This window comes from Perca flavescens, chromosome 3 (assembly GCF_004354835.1).
Source record: "Perca flavescens isolate YP-PL-M2 chromosome 3, PFLA_1.0, whole genome shotgun sequence".
NCBI classification, from domain to species: Eukaryota; Metazoa; Chordata; class Actinopteri; order Perciformes; family Percidae; genus Perca; species Perca flavescens.
Window position 1 is genome coordinate 22883914 of NC_041333.1, and position 27219 is coordinate 22911132.

At 41.7% G+C, this 27219-nt stretch overlaps 1 protein-coding gene across 1 annotated transcript in view; it reads left to right on the top strand.

Moving 5' to 3' along the window:
- si (sucrase-isomaltase) overlaps positions 1-26858 on the top strand; it is an 81417-nt gene extending 54559 nt beyond the window's left edge. The window contains 16 exon segments of the mRNA XM_028572823.1: positions 4950-5063; positions 5187-5249; positions 5409-5522; positions 5625-5715; positions 5841-5979; positions 7169-7302; positions 7394-7428; positions 8063-8179; positions 13703-13851; positions 14548-14632; positions 14820-14876; positions 15781-15905; positions 16230-16318; positions 19790-19839; positions 22737-22907; positions 26553-26858. Of these exon segments, the coding sequence (XP_028428624.1) occupies positions 4950-5063; positions 5187-5249; positions 5409-5522; positions 5625-5715; positions 5841-5979; positions 7169-7302; positions 7394-7428; positions 8063-8179; positions 13703-13851; positions 14548-14632; positions 14820-14876; positions 15781-15905; positions 16230-16318; positions 19790-19839; positions 22737-22907; positions 26553-26630 (1611 nt within the window). The 3' untranslated portion in view covers positions 26631-26858.
- The last annotated feature ends 361 nt before the right edge of the window (positions 26859-27219 follow it).

The window sequence follows — 27219 nt, forward strand, 5'->3', positions numbered from 1 at the left end:
AAGGCGGCCCCCATCTGGTCTAACCCGCCCCCGGAGCCACCCACCAAGCAGCGGCGACGGTGGCAATGACGGGGCGCGGGGAACGTCTGTCCCTCCACGGTTGAGAATCGAAAACACAACGGCCCTTTTAAGGGCCACTCAAGTCTTTCTAAAGAGCAGTTTCCCCTCAACCTAGCAACCCTTGTTCCCACTGAACACTATGCTGATAATATGACAGATGTTCCCCACACAAGCACAAGCACACACCAGGTCACCGCTGCTCGCGGAGCTGCACCGCTCTCTCACTATGCAGACAGCGGGAGCAGACGCCATGCCGCTACACTTAGCGCTGCTCAGTTCTCCTCCTCCCCCTGGCTATGCCAGCGGGATGAGGACGACGATGACCCGCCACCCTTTCTACAGGGCCTTAACATGGGCTGGGCGACAGGTTCTACCCTAACTTCCTGCTAGCTATGTCTGTGAACAACACACAGACATGCACGCGCCCGCTCTCAGAGCACAGCGCGGCATGGATCAGACTGACACACATGGACTCGTGGATGTCAAAACTGATATCACGGGGCTACACACTCCAGTTCGCCTCCCCCCTGCCTCGCTTTGCGGGCGTGTTGGAGACAACTGTGTCGTCCCAGGCGGTATCAGACGCCATGACGTCAGAATTACGGGAACTGCTGTCAAAGAGAGCAATTTCCGAGTTCCTCCGGGGGAGGAGAACGAGGGTTTTTACTCCCGATACTTTCTCACGCCAAAAAAGTCAGGCGGGTTTCGTCCCATCCTCGACCTGTCCCAGTTCAACCGGTGCGTCATGGTCCGTCCATTCCACATGTTGACTATCAAACATGTGTTGGAATGCGTGCGCCACCAGGAGTGGTTTACATCTGTGGATCTGAAAGACGCTTACTTTCACATCCAAGTCATCCCCAGACACAGGAAATTCCTGCGCTTCTTTTTCCAAGGGGCTCCTTTTCAGTACAACCGACTGCCATTCGGTTACTCACTGGCCCCTCGCACTTTTTCCAAGTGCATGGAGATGGCACTTCAGCCGTTGCGGAAAAAAGGCATCAGAGTCCTGTTTTATCTGGACGATTTGCTCATCCTGGCTCCCTCTCGGGAAACGGCGGCGCTACACACCGTGTCAGTCCTGCAGCACCTGCAGACACTCGGTTTCGCCATAAACTGGCAGAAAAGCGCATTGGTTCCCTCACAATCGATAGTTTATCTGGGCGTAGTGCTAAACTCGATTGTTATGGGCCAGGCTGTCAACGCCGAGGCAAGATGCGCTGCTTTCTCTCCTGTCGCACACCACGCCCCGCGCAAAGGTGTCAGCGCTGTCTATCATGCGCCTTCTGGGCATGATGTCCGCGGGATACATGGTAGTACCCCTGGGGCTTCTCCACATGAGGAAAATCCAGAGGTGGTTCCTTTGTCAGCACATCGACCCCATACGCCACAAGTGGCGAATGCTGACTATCCCTCCCTCTCTGCAGTCAGACCTGTCATACTGGGGAAACCCCCAGACCCTGTCAGCTGGGGTTCCCCTGGGCAGAGTGACGTCATACGTGACAGTGTACACGGATGCGTCCCTCACTGGCTGGGGAGGAATGTGCGAATCACAGGTGGTGGGAGGGGAATGGCCTCCTCCTCCCCTCCCACACATAAACTGCCTGGAGCTGTCCACGGTGCTGAAGGTCTTGAAGCACTTCGCCCCGAAGGTAGCAGGGAGACATGTTGTGGTGCAGACAGACAATGTCACAGCAGCGGCGTTCATAAATCGCCAGGGCGGCGTACGCTCGGTCCGGCTATTGGAAATAGCCAGGAGCCTCCTGCTGTGGTCTCACAGTCATCTGCTGTCCCTCAGGGCCGTCCACATCCCCGGGATACTAAACCGGGCGGCAGACCTAATGTCGAGGGGGGGACCCTCTCACAACGAGTGGAAATTGAATCCCACTATCGTTCGGAAGCTGTGGAGCAGGTTCGGGGAAGCGGAGGTGGACCTGTTCGCCTCACGAGAAAACACACAGTGCGCTCTGTGGTTTTCCTTGAGCTCACGGGACAACCCACCCCTGGGCGCGGACGCTTTCTCCCACCATACCTGGCCCAGAACCCTCCTATACGCTTTCCCCCCGGTCCCTCTGATCCCTCGCCTCCTGGAACGCATCCAGGAGGAAGGCCTGTCGGTCATCCTGGTGGCACCGGAGCGCACAAACGCATCCTGGTTCCCAACGCTGGTCCAGCTGCTGGCAGCTCCGCCCTGGCAATTGCCGTGGCACGAGGACGCCCTGTCACAGCTGGACGGCGCGATAGCCCACCCCCCGGTGATACCCCAGCGACTGTGGGGCTGGCTGCTGAGCGGGAACGCTTGCAGAGGTTAGGCTTGCCACCTGCCGTGGTGCGCACCATTCAGAGCGCGAGAGCTCCCTCTACAACAGCGTGTTACGCGGCGCGTTGGTCCGCTTTCCACCGCTGGTGCACGGAGAGGGAGTCAGACCCCATATCGTGCCCCCTGCCGGTCGTACTGACTTATCTCCAAACACTGGTAGATAACGACTTGGCCCCATCCACGGTCAAAGCCTACGCGGCGGCCATTTCATCTTGCCACGAAGGCTATGGAGAGAGAACGGTTTTTGCGCACCCCCTAGTTAAACGTTTTTTGAAAGGGGTCCGTGCGTTCTCTCACGCCCCAATGGGATCTGACCCTGGTACTCCGAGCTCTGGGGAAGCCCCCTTTCGAGCCCCTGGAACAAGCCCCTCTCAGGTTGCTGTCTCTAAAAACGGCGCTCCACCTTGCACTGACATCAGCCAAGCGAGTGAGCGATTTATGTGCGCTGTCAGTCTCGCCGTCCTGTCTCTCAATCAGAGGGGACGGGAGCGCAGCCACCCTACAGCCCAACCCTTCCTTCACACCAAAAAGTTTAACAAATTCCTTTCGGTCGAGGGTTTTTTCCCTCTAGGGTTTTTTCCCCCCGCCTCATAACAACGACGCGGAGGAGGCCTCTCACAGATTGTGCCCGGTGCGTGCGTTATTACAGTATGTTTTACGCACGGCGGACATAAGGCGGACACAGCAGCTGTTTGTTCACTACAGGGAACACTCCCAAGGGGCGGCCCTGTCGAAACAACGCCTGTCCCACTGGCTGTGCGAGGCTATCACCCAGGCCTATAACGCAGAGGGGGCGGCGCCCCCCAGGGCATTTGGGCACATTCTACACGGGCTCTGTCTACATCGACAGCCCTGTTCAGAGGCATGTCAGTGGCCGAAATCTGTGCTGCGGCCTCTTGGGCATCTCCATGCCCTTTCATCCGCTTCTATTTACGGGATGTGTCTGAGCCCTCCCTGACTCACTCGGTCCTCTCTTCTCACAACGACGAATGAGGCCCCGTCGTATGTATAATTGTATATATTATGTACATATGTATATGTTTTTGTCACTATTATACAATCACGACATGTGCCGCTTTATGTTTTCTTCTGCCCCCTCCCCCCTACTCTGGGTGTCTGGGAGGAACTCGGGCGTCCCATAATTATCAATCATGTATTTCCTTCATCAATCATGCACGCCTGCATTCTCGGCTTGGGCTTTCAGCCAGCTAACAGGTCGTTGCCATGGCGGCACATGAGAGATAAAGTGACAGTAAGGAAAAACAGTTACTCTATGTTCCACTTATGGGATCTGTCGCAGGTGGCATTGACTACATCAGCTTCGCCCTAACCCATAGCGTGGCTTAGAGGGCGAAGCCTATACGAAATAGAACGATAGTTACGTTATTGTAACTCCAGATTCTATGAGTATAGGCGTAGCCCTCTAAGATTCCGGCCACCTGCTCCTATTGCATTAGCTGAAGAAAAAGCAGATGTTGGGAGCAGAGCAACGGGTCCGCCCTGTTTTTATACAGTAATTGCGGACGTAGCTGAAGCCCGTGCGGCACGCAAGGGCGGGAAAGAAAATCTTCACGACTGCGCATGCGCGAAGGGATAAACCCATAGCGTGGCTTAGAGGGCTACGCCTATACTCATAGAATCTGGAGTTACAATAATGTAACTATCGTTTTTAAAGATGCTGTCTAATGTATCAGAAATAGTGTAGCGATGACGTTAATAGCATGACCAATTCACCTGCTGCCAGCCCCACGTCCAACCGGGGTGACAACGCAAGAAGAAGCTGAAAAAATAATGTCCTCTGGCTGAAGATGCTCCTAATCACTCTTGCTCCTCTCTCTCTCGTTAAACTGGAAAAGTCCTATTATTATGGACGTTATCTGATAAGCGTTTATGCTTCATTAGAGCCTATAAGGAAAAAGCTTAACGTGGTAGAATGTAGCAAGACAACCTAAACAACAATCAATGATCACCAAATTTCTCTCTCATATTGCTCATCATAACCACTGATAACTGTCAAAAAATCTAACCGAAAGTCTTATTATTATGGATGTTATCTGACATTAAGCGTTTCTGCTTCACATTTTCAGCAGGGCAGCCGAGCGGCTGTGGGTTGACTCCCCACGGTTCTCATATGTCCTGTAAGGTCCGCAGCAGAGCGGCTGTGTCTGTCCTGTCCTGTGGGGATCGAGCTTTTTGTGGATTTGTTGGTTATCTGTCGTTCACGAATTATAGGCCTATGTGTTATGAACTTTATTTTTTTTAACTAAATTGAGCTTGAGGTTTTAAAAAAAAGTGGTGGGTACAAATTACTCATGACGAAATGTGGTGGGGACGCGTACCCACCGTCCCCCGCCAAAATCTACGCCTATGAAGGTGAGGGACATGCAGCTGAAAAGAGTGAAATCCGGCAGAATTTCATGCGGAAGTGGAACCTCACGGATATAGACCACGTGATCGGGCACTCAAGGATCAGCAGCCCATAGGGCAGGTGTAAATCTTATATACAGAATGTGAAATTACTGAATCACTAGCCTCTGTAATATGACAAACAGAATAAATTTAATTCCAGGATCCAGCCATCTCAGGCAATGAGAGTCATTATACTGCCTTTGAGAGAGGTAAAGCAGAGGATGTCTTCATCAAATGGCCCAAAAACATCGGTGATGAAATTGTGTGGGGGAAGGTAAGAGGGAATGGATGGCCAAACAAAATACACACGCATGTATTGATAAAGAGGAGCTGAAACCAACAAAAATCATTTTGCACATTGTGTGGTGGTATGATTCATAATTTTCTTTATTTGCAGGTCTGGCCAGATTACCCCAATGTCACAGTAAATGAATCTCTGGATTGGGATACCCAAGTAGAGGTACAATATTTTCTGTATTCACTACTCTAACACATTATTTTCCTATCTTCCGATATATTACATATTATATTTGTAAAATGCATGAGATCTTTGAGACTTGGTTAGGTTGTTAAGTTTCTAGCATTTCATTTCCTAATCATTTGACTGTCCCGTTTCCAGTTATACAGGGCATACACCGCATTCCCCGACTTCTTCCGCAATAGAACAGCAGCATGGTGGCATCAGGAAATCCAGGATCTCTATAACAATCTAAAATTTGATGGCCTCTGGATTGTGAGTGACCCAGAAGAAGACATTTTAAAAAGTGACCTTATTACCTGATTCTGCCTGACTTTCTTTTGACTTTCATTTCCTGCACTCTGTCTTCATCTGTAGGACATGAATGAGCCTGCCAGTTTTGTCCACGGCACAGTTGGAGGGAAGTGTCATGGTAATCCACTTCTAGAGAACCCTCCATATATGCCACGTAAGAAATACACATTTCTGTTTTGTTCTCCTGTCTCGTGTTGTAATTAGATTATTAAGATGTGATACCAACATTGTGCGTGTGCCTTTAAAGGATTCTATGCGTTTGTGTTTTGTCTCCAAAAGCCCTGGAGTCTCAACATCTTGGTTTAAATCATAAGACTCTGTGCATGAACAGCGAGCAGATACTCAGTGATGGAAAGACAGTCAGACACTACGATGTCCACAACCTCTATGGCTGGTCACACACCAAGCCCACTTATGAGTAAGTGAATATATATTTATATTTGTGTGTTTTGTGCATGCATCCCAGCTTCTATGTTTTTGCAGAGTCTATATAGTAGGTAGGAGTATTTTACACCTGTAAAGTATATCACCTGTAAAAGGGCAGATTAAACATATTGTGCAAAGGTATCTAATAAAATGCCCATATGAGCCAACACAGATGACAGATGTGCAAGTTTTAATAATATTTTTGTGATATTTTAATTACAGCAAACAGGGCACATTATCTGGAAAATGTGCATTATCCCAAAGAAATTTGTTTGTATTGCTTACTGAAACAACCTACATTTGGAAGTAGAAAAATTAGGGTAGAGTCCCAATCTTACAAAATCTAAACACAGTCAAATTTGATGTTGGAGAAGAAATAAGAGAAAAGGAAGAGCAGAAACTATCACTGCAAACACATTTAGGAAGACACTGCAGCCACAGGAGAGGTATAACTAATACTGCATATTCTAACTCTCCACATAAAATACAGTTCAATCAAATCTTTATGAAAATAATCACCATTGTGAAACTACATTGGTCCTTGTGGTGGAATTTTCCTCTCACCACTGTGAGGCCAGATTGCAGAGTTACCTGCAGAATAGCCTGGGGATGCTCGGCACCACTGGGCCCTGAGCCCAGGTGCTTTAGGTTAGGAATTGTTTCATGTTTAGCCGTGCTAAATTTAACAATCCCAATTAATTGGCTAATTCAGTTCCAAAATGAATGTCCCTTATTTAAGGAGGAGAAGACACTTTTACATTCTATTTGTTACTAGTTTGAATGTATTGAATTGAATGTATACTTAATTAATCCCGCAAGGGGAAATTACAATGTTTTCACTCTGTTGTTATTACACACATTACACTGAATTACACACACATGCTCAGTACCTATACATGCACTAATGGAGAGATGTCCGAGTGAGGGAGCTCCAAGCATTTTGAGGGTTTGGTGCCTTGCTCAGTGCCCAGGAGGTGAACTGGCACCTCTTCAAGCTACCAGTCCACCACCATACTTTGGTCCGTATGGGGACTTAAACCAGCGACCCTCCGGTTCCCAGCCCAACTCCCTACTGACTGAGCTACTGCCACCCCACGGACGGGGTTGTTGTGTAATAATTTGTGTGTCTGTGTGTTATTTCTACATGTAAAACAAATCACTGAGTCTCTTTCTCTGTGCAGCGCCCTGCTGAATGTGACAGGTAAAAGAGGCATAGTGGTGACCAGGTCCACTTACCCCTCCAGTGGAAAATGGGCTGGACATTGGCTGGGAGACAACTATGCTAGTTGGGACCAGCTATACAAATCCATTATAGGTACATATGGAAACTATGCAAACCTTGAAACATACTGTAGAAAAATAAATCTTTAATTTGACATAACTCCCAATTTTCCTTTGCTCTACAGGCATGATGGAGTTCAGTCTGTTTGGCATCTCTTACGTAAGTATCATCATCTGATCCTGGTTTTGACAAGACATAATCTTATTGATGTGACCTTGTCCTCTCTAAGTAGATTAGAGCGACCTGAGTGATGTTATTTTGTTTGATCAAAGGACATCTTGAGACACAATGTGAAGCATGTCATTACAAGCCCCACCCCAACCAAGAAGCCTAGCACTAGTTCTTCAGGACCTATATAAACTTAATAAAAACTTATATTTTTACATTATTGTCCTGGCTTGCTGTGACTTTGCATGTTTGGCCCGCTGTCTCTTTGTGTTTATTTTCTGTCTCTCTCTCTCTCTCTCTCTCTCTCTCACATACTGTCCTTCTGTCGTCTCTCGTCTCCTCAGTGCGTCTAATAATAATTATAATCTGACACCTCATCGATCCCTATATGGTAAATTTTTAGCTTGCCCCCAGCCCAGCCATTGGATCAAACACACAAAATCGCTCACTCTTGCGGTGTCTTGCTCAAGGACACATTTGGAACATGATGCTTGGAACAAAAGTAGTGTGACCGCAGTTACTGTGGTTGGAGGGTGCTCTTTATAGTCAGACCTGCACCCTGGTGACCATCTTTCTGTCCCCTAACACACAAACTGACACGTTTTTGTCTGTCCCTCTTTTTCAGACTGGGGCAGACATATGTGGGTTCTTTAATGCAGCTGAGTATGAGATGTGTCTGCGCTGGATGCAGCTGGGTGCCTTCTATCCATACTCACGCAACCACAACGGCAAGGGTAACATGGTGAGCAAATAAAAAAAAAGAGGAAAACCGAGATGATCTGGGCTGTAAACCCTTTAAACACAAAGCAATTCTCCTTCTGTAGTTCAAACTACAGAAACAACATACCAGAATGGCAGTTTGCTTCACATTTGTTCTGCCACTTCACACATTATAATGGTAAAGGTCAAATTTACTGAAAAACTGAGGATGAGATGATTTGACTGTAAATGATTGCCATTGTGTTTTCAAGATTCAAGATTCCTTTATTTGTCAGTTGTATGCTTTACATAAAAAAAGAAATTGTGTTTCACACATCCACCAGTCAGTAAATAAATCAGTGCAAGACAGAATACTAATAGATAAATAGACAGGCCTCCGCCTCAGAGCTTACCCGATATTGACATCACTCTTTCTGCCCTGTGGAGTGTAAGCCGCGCTAGCTCAATTCCAGAGTCCAGTTTTATTTCCATTAACCCCGTCTCCATAAAAACAAAGACGCAACAGGTCTGTTACTCCACACTCTAGCGATCTCCATGGGCTGATGGATTTTTTCTACTTTAAAGATAGAGCACTTTTCAGTGGAATCATTCAACTGCCAATAACCTAATGAGTATGAAAGAATAACACCTGAGAATTGAAACTATATATAATTGAATGTATAAATTAATTTATGGGGAGAAATCCTGTTCCATGAAAAGGTTAACGTTAGCTTACCGGTAGCCTGTAGCTTGACTATTCCAGACACCATGGCCCCTGCCGGAGATGGAGATGAGGGAGAAACAGAAAATCCTCCTGCAGTGGCAATATTTTGCCTTTCCCATGAGTTATGTAAAGAAACAACAAACGTAAAGCATGTGTGGGAGGGTTTGGCTGTTGTTAAGTTGTCGTGGCCTGACAGGGCAGGGAGTGAGAGAGTATCTGAAGCTGAACAGATGGGGTTCAGGCACCGTGAGCAGATGATGTGTACCACATACACTGTTGGATGCATTTGATTTGTTGCGATCTGGCTGACGAACCCTCCACCTCCTAGAGTTCCGACAGGACTCCATGGTGCCTTGAGGTACACCCATTAAACGGTGCATTCAATTGTGCCACGAAAAGCACTCTGAGAAACTCAAACTGTTGTTCACTTCTGCTATATAGTGGCTCTTATTGTGGCATCGCCATCCCTGTTGAAAAAAAATATTTACATTGAAAATTGAATTTAATCTTGACACCCTGCGAAAAGAGTGATACAGTATATTCCCAGGAAGTAATAATTTCAGAAGCGTGGGAAGGCCTTCAACCCAAAAGTGTTAAATGTATATAATACAAAACAGGCAACACAGCACAACTGTTGCATTCCAAATGTGCATGCTATGCTTTACAACTCTGTAAAAGGAGCCACATGATTTCAAAAGGTAAGTTGTCAAATGTTACCAAACTGGTGCTCACTGTAGCTCAAGAGAAGACAGCTAGCATGTTCTTGTGCTCTGAAAATAGGGGCTCAAGTTATATAGTATATAGTTGGAAAAAAGCATTTACCAACACTTGGCAAACTATTGTTTGCAAAAAAATACAAACCAAGCTGCTTTCTCTACCCGTCTCTCTCTTAATCTACGTCTGACATACACAAACACACAAAAAGATAGACCTGCTTGGTGGTGTAGTGTTGGTGGCATTCATTCTAGCGGTGACCTTTAAGAGCGTTGGAACACATCTGAGAAATCCAATAACGCCTGTCCGGAGATCGATCCCACCAGGCAAACTTTCTCTGCACTGGAGTCTGCAATACTAGACTGGACGTGTGTGTGTGTGTGTGTGTGTGTGTGTGTGTGTGTGTGTGTGTGTGTGTGTACCACTGCACACCACCTAACCTCCACTCCACACACACCCCATGATTCCAATCATTTAATAATGGCTTGCAAATGGGTGTTTTAACATGGAGAAAATTGTCAGAAAAAACACACACACACACACACACACACAGGGCAGCAGAGGGCAGCACAAAATGACAGTTTGAGAGTCAGGAAGACAAAAGTAAGAGGGATGGAGAGAGAATTGGTGGAAAAAAATATACAGGTATTCATGTCAAATAGAAGAAAAATAACAAAGGGATCAAGTGGTGAAATACTGACATTCAAATACAGAAGAAAGAAATAGAGAGTGGAAGAGAAAAGAAGTTCAGAGGTTATGAAACAGAAAGAGAAAATATGATGAGGGATAAAATTGGCAGAGAATAAAACAAGATAGCAATTTAGCAAGTTAAATGGAGGTGACAGTAGGGATGAGGACGTGAGAGCTGGAACTAGGCTGAATAAACAATTTGCCGATTTTTAAACACCTGGGATTAATGGGGGGGGGGGGGGAGGAGAAGGGAGAAATGGGAATTAAGGTCAGCTATTTATGTACTCTACTGTAAAAACTGTATTTTTTTTTCAGTCAGCCATATAAATCAATCATCAGACAGTTAGTGACTGTTACATCAGGTCTGCTTAACAAGGCATTTGACAACAAAGTATTAACACCACACACCAGACCAGAGGGTACACACGGTCAGAGACAGTGGAGAGAGAAAGAGAGAGGAGAGTTTTTGCAGAGTCATTCCCAGAGCTTCGTCACGCCTGGTGTCTCTTTGCCCTCAGACAACTTTCAATGTTAACCTTCAGATAATTTCACTGTACCAGCAATACGCTGCATTGTCCACAGTCATATCAGAACAATGTAAAATTAATTTAACAAGATATACATTCTCCGACAATAGCTTAAGCAGCGTAGGGATATTCAAGTCATGCATTTTGCTCTTCAACCAAAGGGAAATATTATTGTTCGTCAAAATATATGTTTCTTTTCATGATGTGTGCTCTGCAATGCAAAACAGAAACTCAAAAGGTTTATGAGATGGGGCAAGGGAGTAGATTCCAGACAGATAAATGAAGAGAAAGACCAAGCAGAGGAGAGAAAAGATGAGAGGGGCTGACACAGCCAGATAACCTATTTTTTTCTTGAAGCCGTACGTGCGCACACACATGCGTATCTGTCTACTATCAGTGTGTGTCACAATGTCTTTCACCACTTTCAATGTGGCCATAAATTAGGTGAACTCATAAGATGGATTCTCTGTCTGCTTCTCACTCTTCAGCACTCCCCTACTTCCATCTCTTCATCAATCCCTCCTCTAGTTTTTCATAGATGAAAAGTCTACCTTGAGGGCTCGACAGACAGTGGTATAACTGTCAAGATTTGTGCGACTGAATGTTAAAAAGTATAAACCTAGCTAAAAAGGCCAATAATAAAAATATGTATGTCCTTACTTATTGGACATGAGTATGCCCTTATTCATCCATGTTCACATCCCATGGCAGAATGAGAGTACAGGGCACAAACTAAACATAATGGTAACTTAGGTTACGTCTGTAGAAAATGACAAACAGGAAACCTAAACATGAGGCAATACATCATCAAATTCTGAAACTCATCCCATGACTATCCAGCTTTTCACGAAACTGGGCAGACTTCCATGATTGAATGCTAGGTGAGGAATACAATGCTAAACTGAATGTCAGCTGTCTAACCCTACATGTTTACTTCACATATTTCACTAGTGGGGACAGTCTTTTTGAGTTCAGCAGTATTAAAGAAAATTCTGAGCACTGATATGGTCCTTGCAATCCAGGTGCCAGTAGGGTGAAAGAGCAGCAATCATATGTGATTCTTGAGTCTATTCAAACCGTTTATTTAATATTTCTTGAGTTTGAGTGACATAATGGGAAGGAATAGCTAAAGAACTAACCTTACAGTGATCCCAAATTTATGTAGGATGTAATGTCTAAAGTTTCTAAATCGTGCCCCTTTGTGGCTGTGATATTCTTTTTTTCTATTTCTGGCACATGACCAGAGCCAGCTCCCACAGCTCGAGGTCCTATGCTAGATATATAACACCTGTTAATCCTGACAACAAAAATTCACACACTCATTTGATTGTTCCAATTTCAGTGGCTGTCAGAAATCTGTAGCCTGTAGCTGTATGGCACAAAACTGCCCGAAGCCACTTACGATACTTTGTTTTTATGGACTCATCTGGTTCAGGTTGGGTGGTACAACTGTATATGCATTGCGTCAACTGTAGCTGTCATCTCTCTAATTGTGAAAGCAAAGCAAGGTCATACTCACTCATTCAGATTCATTTGATTAGTCTCACACTTTTCTCTTTTACATACAACTTACCATGCTAATTACTTCCCAGTAAACACATCTGATTGTTAGGAATGAGGGAGCAAAAGAAGGGTTACTGAAAAGGGTGGCAGGTAGAAGAACTCCTGGGTTTCCAGATAATTGCAATGTTGTAAATTTCCTCAGAAAATTAAATGATAATCTGGTCAACTCCTTAGGTCATAAGATAATGGAAATGTTCAGTATTCAACTGTGTGCTGTTAGGCCTGTACTTAGTAACTGGGCTACAGTTAATAACTATTATCAAATCTGACCCAGCTAAATTGCAGCTGGGAAGAAAATGTCTGTCATTTGTATTGCTCACTGTGATGATTTTTATGATAATATCTAATGATTTTATTTCTTAAATTGAAAGACAGGAGACACACATATTCACACTTAACTGCATAACAAACTGAGAAAAGCCCTGCAAACACATGCAAACAAAGTACACACTACACACACACATCATAGGGAGGAGCATACGGTGATGACACGCTTCAGTTGAAAATGTTCATGATCCTGTGTGTGTGTGTGTGTGTGTGTGTGTGTGTGTGTGTGTGTGTGTACTTGCCCAGACTGATAATACATTTGGATTGGCCCATATCTACAAAATGACCGTACACCCGTGTCCTCTTTTTCTGTCCTTGTCTTTTAAAAGGACGTTACACTTGTTGCCAATTAAAAATGAGGTAAATGTCAGCACAGTGTGTGGGCAGAATAGTTTGTGCATCATTTATCTGTATAAATGCACACAGGCCATTTGAGTATTTCTGGCATGCTACAAACTAGCTAGTGTCTCTCTTCATGCCTGGTAACATTTTTAAGTAATTCAATTACATCATGTTGTGAAATCCATATAGGAAAGAGTCAAGTCTTGATACACAGTGACAAGAAAAGAAAAACACAGCTGTGTGTAAATGTACATTCATTTCATGGACAAATGTAAAAGTAATACATTCATACTGCGCTGGCTTTTTCCTGCAGAGTCCTGCATGTCTGTGTGTATCTGTGCTTGTAAATTAGAGAAATGAACCGTAGACAGAGCTTTTGAAATGTACATCTATTGAAACAGTAAATCTGTTTACTCAAACACTGAGCACTTGTTTCTAGCTACAAGTAAACAATCTTAGTCAGTGGATGCTGTATTAGGTATTTGGACATTTTGCATATCCTAAGACAGGTTGTCATCTTATAATTTGTCAACTAGGGGATCACCTGATATATTGCTTTATTGGATTTGGGGTTTACACTCTAGCAACCCCAGATCTTGTTACCCGAGATAGTGTTTTTATTACTATTCATTTTGGTTAACCTGTCTTTTATGACTGCTTTAATACTTTTTTCTCACAGAGACAAGATCCTGTTGCTTGGAATTCAACATTCGCCGAGGCATCCCGGGATGTCCTGAACATCCGTTACACCCTCCTGCCCTACCTGTACACACTGATGTTTGAGGCTCATACCAAAGGAAGCACAGTAGTCAGACCACTCTTGCATGAGTAAGCACAGGCTCACAACACCCACGGGTCTTATCTTTTCTGCTAACATCATGGCTCAAGCATTACATTTAATCACTTAATCAAATGATTTAGTTATTACCAGGATTGATCTTTTCTCCTGATTTTCTGGCAAGATAACGTGATTTTACACTACATTGCTTCTCATTAGTATGCAGAATAGCATACGTGATGACTGCTGGACTAAAACATTTATGTGCTCTAACGTGTTTTCAGCACCACTGTTGTTGAAATGTTACCATCAAAGCATACCTATTAAGCTACATATGTTGTGTTAAATGGGAGATAAAAAAACTCCCTTAATTTATATATCCATACTGGTTTGTGACTTTTGCTCTGATTTGAATAACTTGACAGGGTAAGACAAATTAGAAGTGTCTTCCCTGCCACAGCAGCTGCCTTTAAGAAACCCTTGAGCAAGACACTTTCTGTTTCAATTGAATGGCCAGCTATCAGATGTGAATGTGTGTAACTGTATGAAAAAACATATTTATTCATTTTAAGAGACTCTTATAAAGTCACAGATGGTATTTAAGGAGCTGGCAGGGTGAATCTGGCAGGGATATTTGGCTTGCATCTTCAAACCATTGAATTCTAAATGAGCACTTGAACAGTCTGGTCTAAGGACACAGGAGAGATTCAGTCAGGCTTAATGGCATCTGTGCTGGTGTGTCACAGGTTTGTGGATGATAAAATCACATGGGACATCTACAAGCAATTCCTCTGGGGACCTGCCCTACTTATCACCCCTGCCCTCGACCAGGTAAATGCACACGCTTTAGCTTCTTTCTTTTTTTTTCTTTTACTTATATGACTATGCATTATTAACTATATCACAGATACAACTTTTCAATCATTTCAGAGATAATTGTCAGTCTATCTACTCTGCCTGTCTCTCTACGATTTGGTTGGAGTTATTACTTTTGATTAACTGACTTCGTGATTGACAGGGAGCCAGGATTGTGGAAGGCTACGTTCCCAATGCACGCTGGTATGACTTCCACACGGTGAGTCCAAGTCCGTAACAACCAGAAAACAGTGAGAAAGAAGAAGATTTCACCGAATCCAAAGTCTTGTCTAATGCATTTCATAAATATTGCCGAAGAAAATGATCATTCAAGCACACCATTGGTGCAACAATACAGTAGATAACACTGAACAATATTAACAGTGTCTATTGTTGAAAGAGATAGAACATTTGACTGGCTAATTAGTGTATGCATAACAATTCATAACATATGAAAGTACATCCGTACATCATATCTTATCTGAAAGATGTAAAGCACTGCATCTACAAGGTGCGTTATGTTTAAAAACTAGTTTTACAAAAACAAATATGTAGCCAGACCAAGACAAAAAAAAGAGACTAAGACCACAACTACAACAAAAACCCGAATGACAATATTAACAAGAGACATCTTTGACAACATCATTACAGACTTGCAGCTCAACAACGGCAGAAGGCGGCTTGATGACAAAAACAAACCAATCGCTCTGTCTCTTTATTGCTAGGGGACTCCCCATCTGTTAGACAGCATCATAAAGCCAAACAAAACTTGAGAAACAACCATTTAAATGGGTGCATGAGATGGAGGGGAGTGGTTACCTCAATTAAACTTGTCCATTCAGCACACAAAGAGGTGCAAGCTGTTTGAAAAAGGATCAAGGACAAAGTAGAAAATACTGGAAGAAAGAAGTTTGCAAAGAATTCTTTTGGCCTGTCATAAATTACTGTAATGTTCCAACAGTAGCCTTTAGAATTGTCACATTTTTTACTGCATGCTTTGTGATTTACTGGCGCTCAAATGCCAATTAACCACAAAGGAATTGTTGTATAAAATCAATCAAAGTTGAAGTACTTATAGTATTTAAACTGTTTTAATAGTATTTAATTATTGCTGCTTTCATTAGGCCAAAGATGTTGGAGTGCGCGGCAAAATGTTGAGCATGCCCACACCCTTGGATCATATTAACCTTCATATCAGAGGGGGATATATTTTACCCTGGCAGAAACCACAGAACACTACATATTACAGGTGAGTGGAACACACATCATGGCTGATACATCATGACAGCAGTAAGGGGGGATTCATGTGTATGCATTGCTTTTGTGTTTGAGTGTTTTTTTTGTATGACCAACACTCATCAAAAAGAATGCCATATATGATTGTTAGTGTGAGTTAAAGAAAGTGGCGGTGAGAATGAGAGAGACGGTGAGAGGGCGATAAATGCTCCAGCAGAGGTGAGATCCGGTGGATCCCCCCAGCAGGAATGTTAATGTATTTGTCCACAGCAGCAGGTATAAATAGATGTTGTCCTTTAACAATCTGCTATAACCCTCTCTACCCATTTTGTTTAAGTCGGAGGAATCCTTTAGGACTGATCGTTGCCCTGAGCGACACCCAAATTGCTCAAGGATCGTTCTTCTGGGATGATGGAGAAGGAATAGGTAAGTGAAAGGTCATCCTTGGACAAACCCCCCCCCAAGCAAACGGGGCGAGCAACAACTGAATATACTCTCATCTCATTCATCTAAAATGCATGTTTCATGCCGTCATAAGTCAACACTTCATTAACATTAGGTTGGAGACCTATTTTACCTGCCTGGGCAACAGACTAAAGAAAATGAAAGCACCTAAACTAGCATTCAGTCCGACCAGCGGTGAGATGTTTCTGTTCGTAATGTTAGATCATTATTTATATTTATTTAAGCACTACAGTTACAGTTGAAAATGACAACACAAATAAACAAGTTTGTAGATTTCACATACTTCCGCCATTCAAACCAAAGAACAAGTTGTCTACCCAGAAGTGACTGTTGTGTTAGCGCAACATCACAGTGAGTTGGTCTATATGCTGATATCTTGATTATAAGAAATTAAAATATCAGGCAGGATATATGGGTACAAATCATAGATGGTAGAAAGATTATCATGCACAAACACCTTGTGTGATGACTTTAATTTTTGGTTTTTAGTAGAGCTGTCAAAATGAACGTGATAATAAAGATTTAACACAAATTCCTTTTAACGCCACTAATTTTTTGGACGGGCGATTAACACATTAGAGTTCGGGCCTCTCCATAGTTTTGGAAATCAGAAAGTGATGCAGCAGTAACGTGGTGGATGGCTAGCAGAAACAAACCTCCCTGAGCAGAAATGGGTAAAGAAAAGGGCTTTTTGAATGGCAAGTTCAAAGCCCTTCCAGACAGTTCTCTCAACAAGACTAAACTTTCAATTTTAGAAGCATAGCCTGTTTTATCCAAAGAAATTGAAGTATAAGCTATAGTTTCAACTGTGCTATATAGGCTGAACCCTAGTTGTATATTACACTCCCGACTGTTACGTGCACATTTTATCTATTTTTTATTTAGTTTTGATCCCACTCAGTAGAAGGGAATGCTTTTGTGAGCCTTTATTTTCCTACATGTGAGGTTAAACATAATTACATTGTTACATTACTTTGTTACATTTAGCTGACCAATGCACTTGTACAATGTGTATGTTATTGTAATGCACAATTTGCATTGTTCTGTGTTAAGCTGCTTAAAAAAATTTGGATGTTTAGTTAACCTTTAAAAGTGTAAAATGGGACACTATATTGTGTTAGTATTACCAAGTAATGTTACATTCAGGTAAATATGCCCATCTGTTGTTGCTTGATGGGCTTGAGTTTTTTTAGATTGTTGCAATAATAATAATACACATTTGCATAAAGCAAGCATATTTGTCCACTTAAGAAAACTTGAGTGGACAAATATGCTTAGTACATTCAGAACTAGTCTTGCTTTGTTTGGTGGTGGCTTGTTTTGGTGGAACATTTACACCCTGCAAAAGAAAACACCAAATACAATATTAAATGAAGTGAACTGTTCACACAACACAGTAATGTGAGCTATTTAAATTAGCTAGGTACATGGTTAAGCGTAGTGTGCTCTTACCAGTTTATCACTATGTGTATTTTGTCCATAACTGTTACAAGAGGCCTTTTAGGAAGTTTGAGTGGTTAGTTTTGTTACATTTTTAATAAGTTTAATTAAATAGATTTAGAAAATCAGGAAATGAAGATCCACATGAGTGTTTTGACCCCCGTGTTTGTTAAAGCAACACCAAAGATTTTTTTGTACCTTAAAATAATGATGTTTTCAAAATCATTTCAGTGGTTCGTCAACTCGTAACAGGGTGAACGTCACTTCTGCATTCGCTTTGCAGCCCTCTATCGGCTATAACCACACTATGCAAGTTTGCCAGATCTGGTAGCGGATCTGTAGTTTGAATGAGACATAGACATGGACAATTCCACTTCCAACCTGTATGGGGACCGAAGAGGAAAAGTGCTTTGGTGTTGCTTTAAACTCATGTACAGTATGAGAAAGCACATGGAGTTCTTTTTTCCTGCATATGAATTTCTTCATAGCTTTTATCAGTTACACACAGACAAGTACAACATCGTCTCCCTACCCTTTCTCCCTCATTCTCTCTCTCTCTCTCTCTCTCTCTCTCTCTCTCTCTCTCTCTCTCTCTCTCTCTCTCACACACACACACACACAGATATTCGTAAAGTACAGAATCAGCCTCTGAAGTGTTTCTGTGAGAAGATGTTTTTGTGTTTGTGTAAGGACAAGGAAAAGAGGGAGAGAGAGAACGAGGGATGACAGAGAAGGGGAGTGACAGAAACTATTACAGTAATTCCCTGTTTCGCTGCCTGGAGATATGCTCTCCATCACTCCTCTTTTATCTGCTCCCTCGCTCCTCTCTTCTGTGTCTTTCTGTCTGTCTGCAGCATAGCCTCCATATCTCTTTCTTGTTTAGTCTGCCTCTAGCTATAGTGCTTACTTACCTGTATTATCTGCTTTTCTTGAGTTCTGCATGTTTAAGTTCCACTTTCGAGGTTTGGCTATTCCTCTGCTGTCAGTCAGGCTGACTCATCTGTGGGTTAGTTACTCACTCAGCCTTTCATACAGTTAAGCAGCATAGCTAGTCAATCATTTATTTTACTACCCTAATTCTATTATTCGTTCATTTAATCAACCACTAATAAGTTGAAGTCATGCTGTGCGATGAGTCAATGCATAGATGAGTCTATTAATGAGTAATTATTTTATTTATTCAGTGTTTCATTTACTTCTTAATACAACCCTTCACTCCATGACTCACTCATTCATGCACGTCATCAGGTGATTATTTAGTTGTCCGTCCAGTCAGTCAAATGAATACAAACTCATTCCTGTGGTCAATATAAATACACACTTATCCATACAGTCCCTCATTTATTCACTTGCGTGCCATCTCTCTGTCCCTCTGTCATTCATTGAGGTCTTCACACACCTCTTTTCTCTGTCCCTCCCAGTGGTGGAATGTAACTTACTACATTTACTGAAGTAATGTACTTATGTACAAATTTGAGCTACTTGTACTTTACTTGAGTCTTATCTTTTCATGCCACTTTCTACGTCTACTCCGCTACATTTCAGAGAGAAATATTCTACTTTTTACTCCACTACATTAATCTGACAGCTTTAGTTAATACTTACTTTAAAAGTAAACATTGTTATACACAAAACACACACAAAATACAATGTTTTACTATATATTAAACTACCCAACAATATAACGGCCTAGAAGTACAGCTGAAATGATTAGACGATTAAACAGAGAACTGTTCGGATCGTTTCCACTTTCTGTGAGGATTTTTCTGCATTGAGTACTTTTACTTTTAATACTTTTAATTACATTTTCCTGATGTTACTTACATACTTTTACTTCCAATGCAGGACTTTTACTTGTAACAGAGTATTTTTAAAGTGTGGTATTAGTACTTTTACTTAAGGTAAGGTTCTGAATACTTCTTCCACTATTGGTCCCTCCATTGTCTCCATTTCTCGCTCTGTGTGTAATTCACCCTTATTTTCTCTCCTCAGACACAGTTGAACGAAAACAGTATCTTCTGACCTCCTTCACAGCAGAAAAGGTGAGTTCAAGAGCCAACTACATGTCTTGTCTCTTTTTTTATTTATCATCATTATTGCTATTGATGCAGCAAGACTGGAGAATGAGCCCGTGCTTTACCACGTAACAGAGCTGTGGAAAGCGGATGTCAAAGGTTACCTCATTGGAAACCATTAGCACAGAATTTATGTTTAACTCTAAGGTGGTGATTTGAATTTAGATTTGACCCCTTTTGGCTGAGACAAAGTTCTCACTGTAAGAACTCTTCTTTTGACATCTATGTCAAAATAATGACATACAAATGCTTGAGTTGATGAATCACTTAATACTTTTATAACCATCATTAAAGGGGACATATTATGCTTTTCTGTGTTTTCTGTCATATCTACAATGTTAAAATATTGGATTTTTATGTTAAACCTGGCCACAAGAAAGAAAGGTAAATGTATTTTAGGCAAATCCTGTGTTTTCTTCTCTCAGCTAAGTCTTATGCAACTCTAAGCCGGCCTTCTATGATTGGTCAACTGCTCCAAGTAGGCAGAACTGGAGTGTTTTTTTTTTTTTTTTAAGCCACTGTGGTGTTAACATTGTTGCATGTCCAGTAACTACATGCTAACGGCAGTAAACAATGTCATCTTGGCTGCCAGTTTGGTTGAATTCTGCTATATTCTATTAAGTGTCCACTGCTAACTATAGTAGCTAACGTTACATTACATATTTTACAGTTTTAAGATGGTGGAATAAGAAAGTTGATACAGTACGATGGATGTTGCCAAGGCAATTTTTCTGAATGTAAGAGTAAGAGTCTAATAGTACAAAACTTCCATTTGTACTCTGATTTTCTGAGGTGAGAACTCGGGCAACCACCAAGTACCCCAAGCTCAAAATCCAACATGGCTGCTCCGTGCATCAACAGTTGTGAAAGCTGTAGTAACATACAGATATAAGCACTTCTGTGTTATTTGTGTCTCACTAAATCAGTCGTACACACAGTGCTGTCCAATTTCTATCAGTGGACATGTTGCACAAAAAAACAGCATAATGCGTTGTCATAAACTGGTATTGCTAACAATGGCAACCTGGCTAGAGCTAATGAAAACAATGAAACTCTGATTTCCAAATGGAACGCATTCAACTCAGGTGTGACATCTTTCCCAGCTTCGGCTTCCGAGTTCCGAGGTAAATGGAACGTTCTATAAAGCCTTTAGCTCGGCGAACATCACAAAGCTGACAGCCCTACTGAAGTGACAATGTCATCTTCATCAGGTGCAAGGTTTTTGTTGTGCACACACCTGTGTAGTATTTTCATGGCTTCAACCGAACATGCTCACATAGAGGTGGTTGAAGTGGAACAGCTGTGGTCGTGATTATGCAGATTACAGTGCGTTCCTGGTACTTGTTTTGGCACAAAATTGCACTTACATACTGTCCACTCAAGACAACCTCTTATCACAAACATAAGCACAAAGAGCAATATTGTGGATTTGGTTGGCAAAAGCACAAACACTGATTCCAAAATGACACAAAAAAAAACTTTCTTGTGTGTTGCACTTGCCTTTTTCTCACCTATTACAGATTTAAAGATGTATCAAAGTACAACTTTTTTTTGTAATGAGTGATTCTTATCCACAGATGCTTCCCTTAGCAGGTTGATTAAATGTAGATTTCCTCCAGAATTAACAATCATATGTGCTCTATCTACAACCTCTACTTTGATTAATGCAATATGTCTAATAGGTCAAATGCTTTACCATTATCAATACATGCTATTACATTAATTATATATTAGGGCATGACAAGGGGTTCAACAAAACAGATACACTAAGGTGCATACAAAACAACAAACAAAGAGTACAACGAGGTGGTCTGAGCTACAGAGAATTAGGGTGCAATTTGAATACTGCACCGTGCAACTCAATCAAAACCACTTCAGCTGCATCACCCCACCAACCTTTTACATGCACTTTTATGTGGAGCCATGGCATTACCAGTCAGGTAAAAATAGATATATAAAGACAGACAGCACATATGAAATTGTGCCTATGTTTGCACCTGTGCTGCACAAAAGAAGAGTTTGTGTTGTATGTGCACGAGTCTTATGGCTAATTTCAGTGAGAACGGAGTGTTTACCAGGCCACAGTTTGATCACATATTGAGTCAGACATGACTAAAAGCACCTAATCACTGGGACTAATGGGACTAACCCAGCCCTCTTTGCTTCTTAGCCAGGCAAAGGCACACAATCCCACACAGACACACACACAGTAATGAGCACATGCTTAATCATAAACACACACACATACATACTGTATATGCACACATCTACAGTATACACATAGCCACATAAAGCTACCATGGCCAAACATCTGTGGCTGTCCTCTGCCTACCATCAGGCTCATTCCAAAGCAATTTCACACAGTGATAAAACGGGCACACAGTCTGACAGCCAAGGGGGGGGAGAGAGAGAGAGAGAGAGAATAAGTTCGGCAATTGCTGCCTGGCAGATTAGTAGATCGTATGCCATTTTGGATGGATTTCTGAATGATTTGTGTGTGTGTGTACATTTCAGTAGGGGCTGTACATTAATAATCAGGAACCATAAACATCTGTTTGTGTGTGCCCAAGCATGTGTGTCTCTCACAGCGTGAGCACAGTAAAAGCACAGATACTATTCAGACATTCAAACTGTCCCTACAAAAGATTATCTACTCAAACCAAAGCATAGAGTAAACATTATAATACTGTATGAAACCAATGACATGGAGAAAGATACTCAAATGTTGAATCTCACTCAATAAAGAGATGAAGCATAGAGTAGAATATGTATTATTTAATATGAATCAAGTGAATTTTTGCACCTATTTTCAATAACCCTGTCTCTTTGTTTCTTCCTCCCGTCTCTAACACTTTCACTACCAGAACAAGTTGTCCAGTAAGGTCCTCCACAATCAGTTGAAACCTGCTGACCAGTTGACCCTGGGTGTGGTGAAGGTTTGGGGAGCAGGCAGTGTTAAGATCACAAACGTGACCCTAACAAAAGAGAGTGGAACAATGCATTCACTGACCCCACAGCACGAACTCAACACTCAGGTCAGTCAATGCAGTCATAACTAATGTAATCTGTATTAATACAAGTTAGCATAGTGCATGTTAGATCAATTAAAACATATAGTGACATCCTCCGCCTAAGTTTTTAAATAGGCCTAGAATGATGTGCTCGTAATGCTTTCTGCCATTGTGCATTAGGTATATTCTGATAAACACAACTCAGCAAGCTGCTGGCCAACGTCATCAAACACAGAAAATGGTCTATGACCACAAATGGCAGTAGGCAAATGGAAGGTTATTTTTGTGCACAAAGTTGCAGACAGAAACTGACTGATAGTGTTTTGTGTATCTGATTTATTGTTTAATGGGAAATTAAACAAACTGAAACATAAACATCTGCATTTTTTAATTCATAGTGAATTGCCTCACAGCATTTGCTTAAAATCAACCACAGACATTGTTGTTCAATAAAAAAAATTTCAAATTCTTAATCACTGATCATTAGGAATATAAATACTAGAGTGAGACTGATCTACTAGCAGGGATGGGAAACTTGGATGGTAATGGAACAGTATTAACAAATGTGTATACAAGTGCACATATTCTGTTGCATCCCACAAATGCACTCAGCTACATTTCTGCTCTAATAACCCCAAAATAATAATATTAATCACTGTCTAAAATGCATACAATCAGTGGCATTGCATGAAAGAGTTCACTTTGTGCATTACTACAGTAGCTCAGTGAGCCTCTTTCATCGTTACATGCACGTAATTCATAAAAACACCCCAGCATCCAAGTTCATTGAGCATTCCCTTGCCAGTCAAAAACTGTCACTAAAAAAAAAAAAAGTTAGTTTCACAACCCAACCCCTGCTGTGCTGCACTTTGTCATCTAATAGCTGTAATCAACTCTGCATTCCCCTGGCACTATTGTTTGTGTAATGAACACAGAGCTGAAGACTTGACTCAGGACAGCGATTTTGAAGCTGCTCATGTAAAATAAGTAATTTCCTCATCCTCCATCATCTGCTCCAATGGTTGAGTGGAGAGAAATGCGATAGAGAATCAGGAGGAATTGTGAATGTGAAGCCAAGCCATATGGCCCTGTTACATACTTGCTACTTCAGTTGTCCATAGTGCCATTTTGTGTGGCCACTCTGACAGTAGAAACATTGGCATATTGTCAGTTCTTTACATCAAAGGATATTCCCATGGTGTTTGTGTGTAAATCTCCTCTAAACGTTCAGCTAGAAGGAATTCAGTGTTTGACACAAGGACACTTCAGTAGGGTGGATGTCTACCAAAACAGGGCTTGAGTTGAGGTCATCCAGCTTATTCAATCACTAGATGAGGTTGCAGAGATGGTACGTGTAAGAATCCCGAAATGTAAAAATTTGTCGGGAAGAAGAGTTCAGATCATAGAAGAGGAAGGTAAGCAGGGTGTATCTTACAGTGTTTAGGGTGGAGGATGGGTGATGTGGAGGTTAGCGTGCGAGTATGAAACAGGGCTTTGACGCCGAACTTCGTTATTCGAATATCATTCGAATATTTAAAAAAAAATGATATTCGAACGAATATTAGGCAGCCCTTAATATTCAAACCTGTTATGGGCATTATTTTTTGTAAATGTGTTTGCTTGTAAACGTTTTCAATTCAGGTTCCGAGGCTTTTTCACGCATTTCAAAATGTAACTACACATCGCGGCAATGCAAGTCTCTCAGCCGTGGCTTGGTAGCGTTGCATTGATTTATTTTTTTTTTACAGAAAGTTGCTGTCTTTTCTACAGAAAGTTGCCAGATTTGTCGCTAGTCGCTTTTGTGAAAAAAAAAAAGACGCTAAGGGGGTCTAAAAAATCGCTAAGTTGGCAACACTACACACACACACACACACGCCGACTCAACGCACACACCAGCACACAAGTACATCAGACCACTTACGTAGGCTACGGTGAAAGCTCCGAACTTCCTGTCGAAAGCATATAGTGTTTGTGTTTAATCCAGGGTCTGAGTTTTAATTTTAAAAATAACTTAAGTTTGATACAAATATAGGTCTTACTGAAGGCATTTAATGGTCAAAATATTATTAATAAATATTCAGATATATTTGAATATTAATAAACAAACAAACTTCAAATATGATTTTTGGGCAAAAGTCAAAGCCCTAGTATGAAACAGCAGAAAAAGGAAAAACAAGGCCAAGTTTAAAAATATAGCACGTGTCGCCTCTCCTTATTTGGCCTGTAATAAAATGTTCCTGTCCAGGTTGTGTACTGTACTCAGTGCACTTATCGGGAGCATGAAAATGATAGCTACAGCAGCTCCATAAATAATTGTATGCGAAAAAGCCCAGATGCCTTTGATTTATATTGTTCTTGGGGAAGAAGCAAGAAGAGACGGCAAGAATTGCATATGAAGAAAGTCAGAATGACAGAGGGGTTTTGGGAGTGTGTTGGGGATGCAATGATGGGTAGAGAATAAAGAAAAGACAGAAAGACAGTCCATCTTTGAAAAGGAGAGAAGGCAGGACAGAGAGCAATGGAGAGAGAGATAAAGAGAGAGAGACAGAGAATGCACAACAAAAGACAGATGGAATACAGAGGTGAAAGAGATAAACAGGAAGAATGAAAGATGGGTGGAGGGAAGGAGGAAGGGCAGAGAGGGAGGAGAGAGAGGGAATGAGGATGACACTGTATGCACATAGTAATAAGTGGTTTTTCAGTGTGAGACAATCCATTCATCTCCTTAAGTATTGTCTGATAGGCTAACAACTTGAAAGAAGCAGAAAGCAGCTGGGACTGTGTCATTTAAATACAGTGAGGTGGGAATGCTCTTTCTGCCTGGTATAAGGACGTTTTATTTTGAATCTATAAAGGCCTATTCATACTGTCATTTACAATATATTATCACATGTACAAGCCCAGGCTTGTTTACTTCACAGGGGTCCCATGCTGTTTATACAGTATGGGACCCCTGTACAGATCAGAACAAGAGGAATGGGTAACACTTTATTTGTAAGGTAGTGCATAAGACTGACATGACACCGTCAGCACTATGACATGGAACCTGTCATGAACATGAAGGACTCTTTGAGTGTTTATTACTGTTGTCATTAAGTGTCATTCAGTAAATTATGACATTTTTAATGCTAAGTTAGCACAGTTTGAGATATTTGTGTTATGACAACTTGACATTAACAAACACAACAGTCTCTGTGTTATCACAACTTGACAGATCTCTTAAACTCTATTATATGTACAGTATGTTTTACTCTCTCTCTTCAAGACACATTTTACACATTCATTACTTATACATAGCCTTTACAACAGCATAAAACCAGGTAACAGAAGTAAGACAGATGTGTCACGGTAGATGCTAGATCGGAGCCGCTAGACATGTCAACGTCGAAGAATGTGCCTTGTGGCCCGCCTTATTCTGCCTCTGATTGGCTTACCCTGGTATTCCTACCCTAACCAATCCCCACTGACTAAACCTAACTACGTCGACCATTCTAGCAGATCCGATTTAGGATCTACCATGTGCCAGGGGAGATCAGGATGCCATACAGTGAATTTAAAGAACGTTTGAATGAAGGATGTTTATTTTTAAATGTTTCAAAAGGTAGCATAGGTTTACAGCAACTTGCATACTTAAATAAACTACATATATCTTTCTTCTTGTGTCTGTAGGAGCTGATTATAGATGCTACTTCAGAGTCTGTTCGTGTGGATCAGCCTTTTTCCATCACATGGAATACCAGCATCTAATCAGTACAGTTTTTGTCTTTTACTAAATAATTAATATGTATGTACACAATGGTCAATTACCATACTAATGCTGTAAAGTGAATGCAATGTTTTTTGAACATGTAATCACTGTACATGTACTCCTACTCTCACTGATGAGATTTTTATTACATTGCTGTACCATAAACCTTTAATAACATTACATCAAATTGAAATACAATTTGTGTGTTTTAATATCCTCAGTACAGATCTCCGAGTGCTTGGTACAGAAAAAAAATCTTGATTTTTTACAAATGATATTAAAGGTTCCCTTTGCATACAATGGATTTTAGTGAGTCACCGTGAAGGTAAACATATCTTTGGTCTGTTAACAAAAAAAATTCCACAGAGCCCTTTACATCCACTTTTACATGATGAGATGAAAAAATAGCACCACGTCCGGTTGTGCTAGTTATTTCTTGCACCCATGCACACATGGTAGTTACTCTTGGGGAGTAACTGGATTTTGACCCACCGCAGCTAAAATTAATGTTAAAAAAAATTGCTTAAAGTGCCAGTTACATTACTGGTCAAAAGTTTTAGAACACCCCAATTTTTCTAGTTTTTTTTA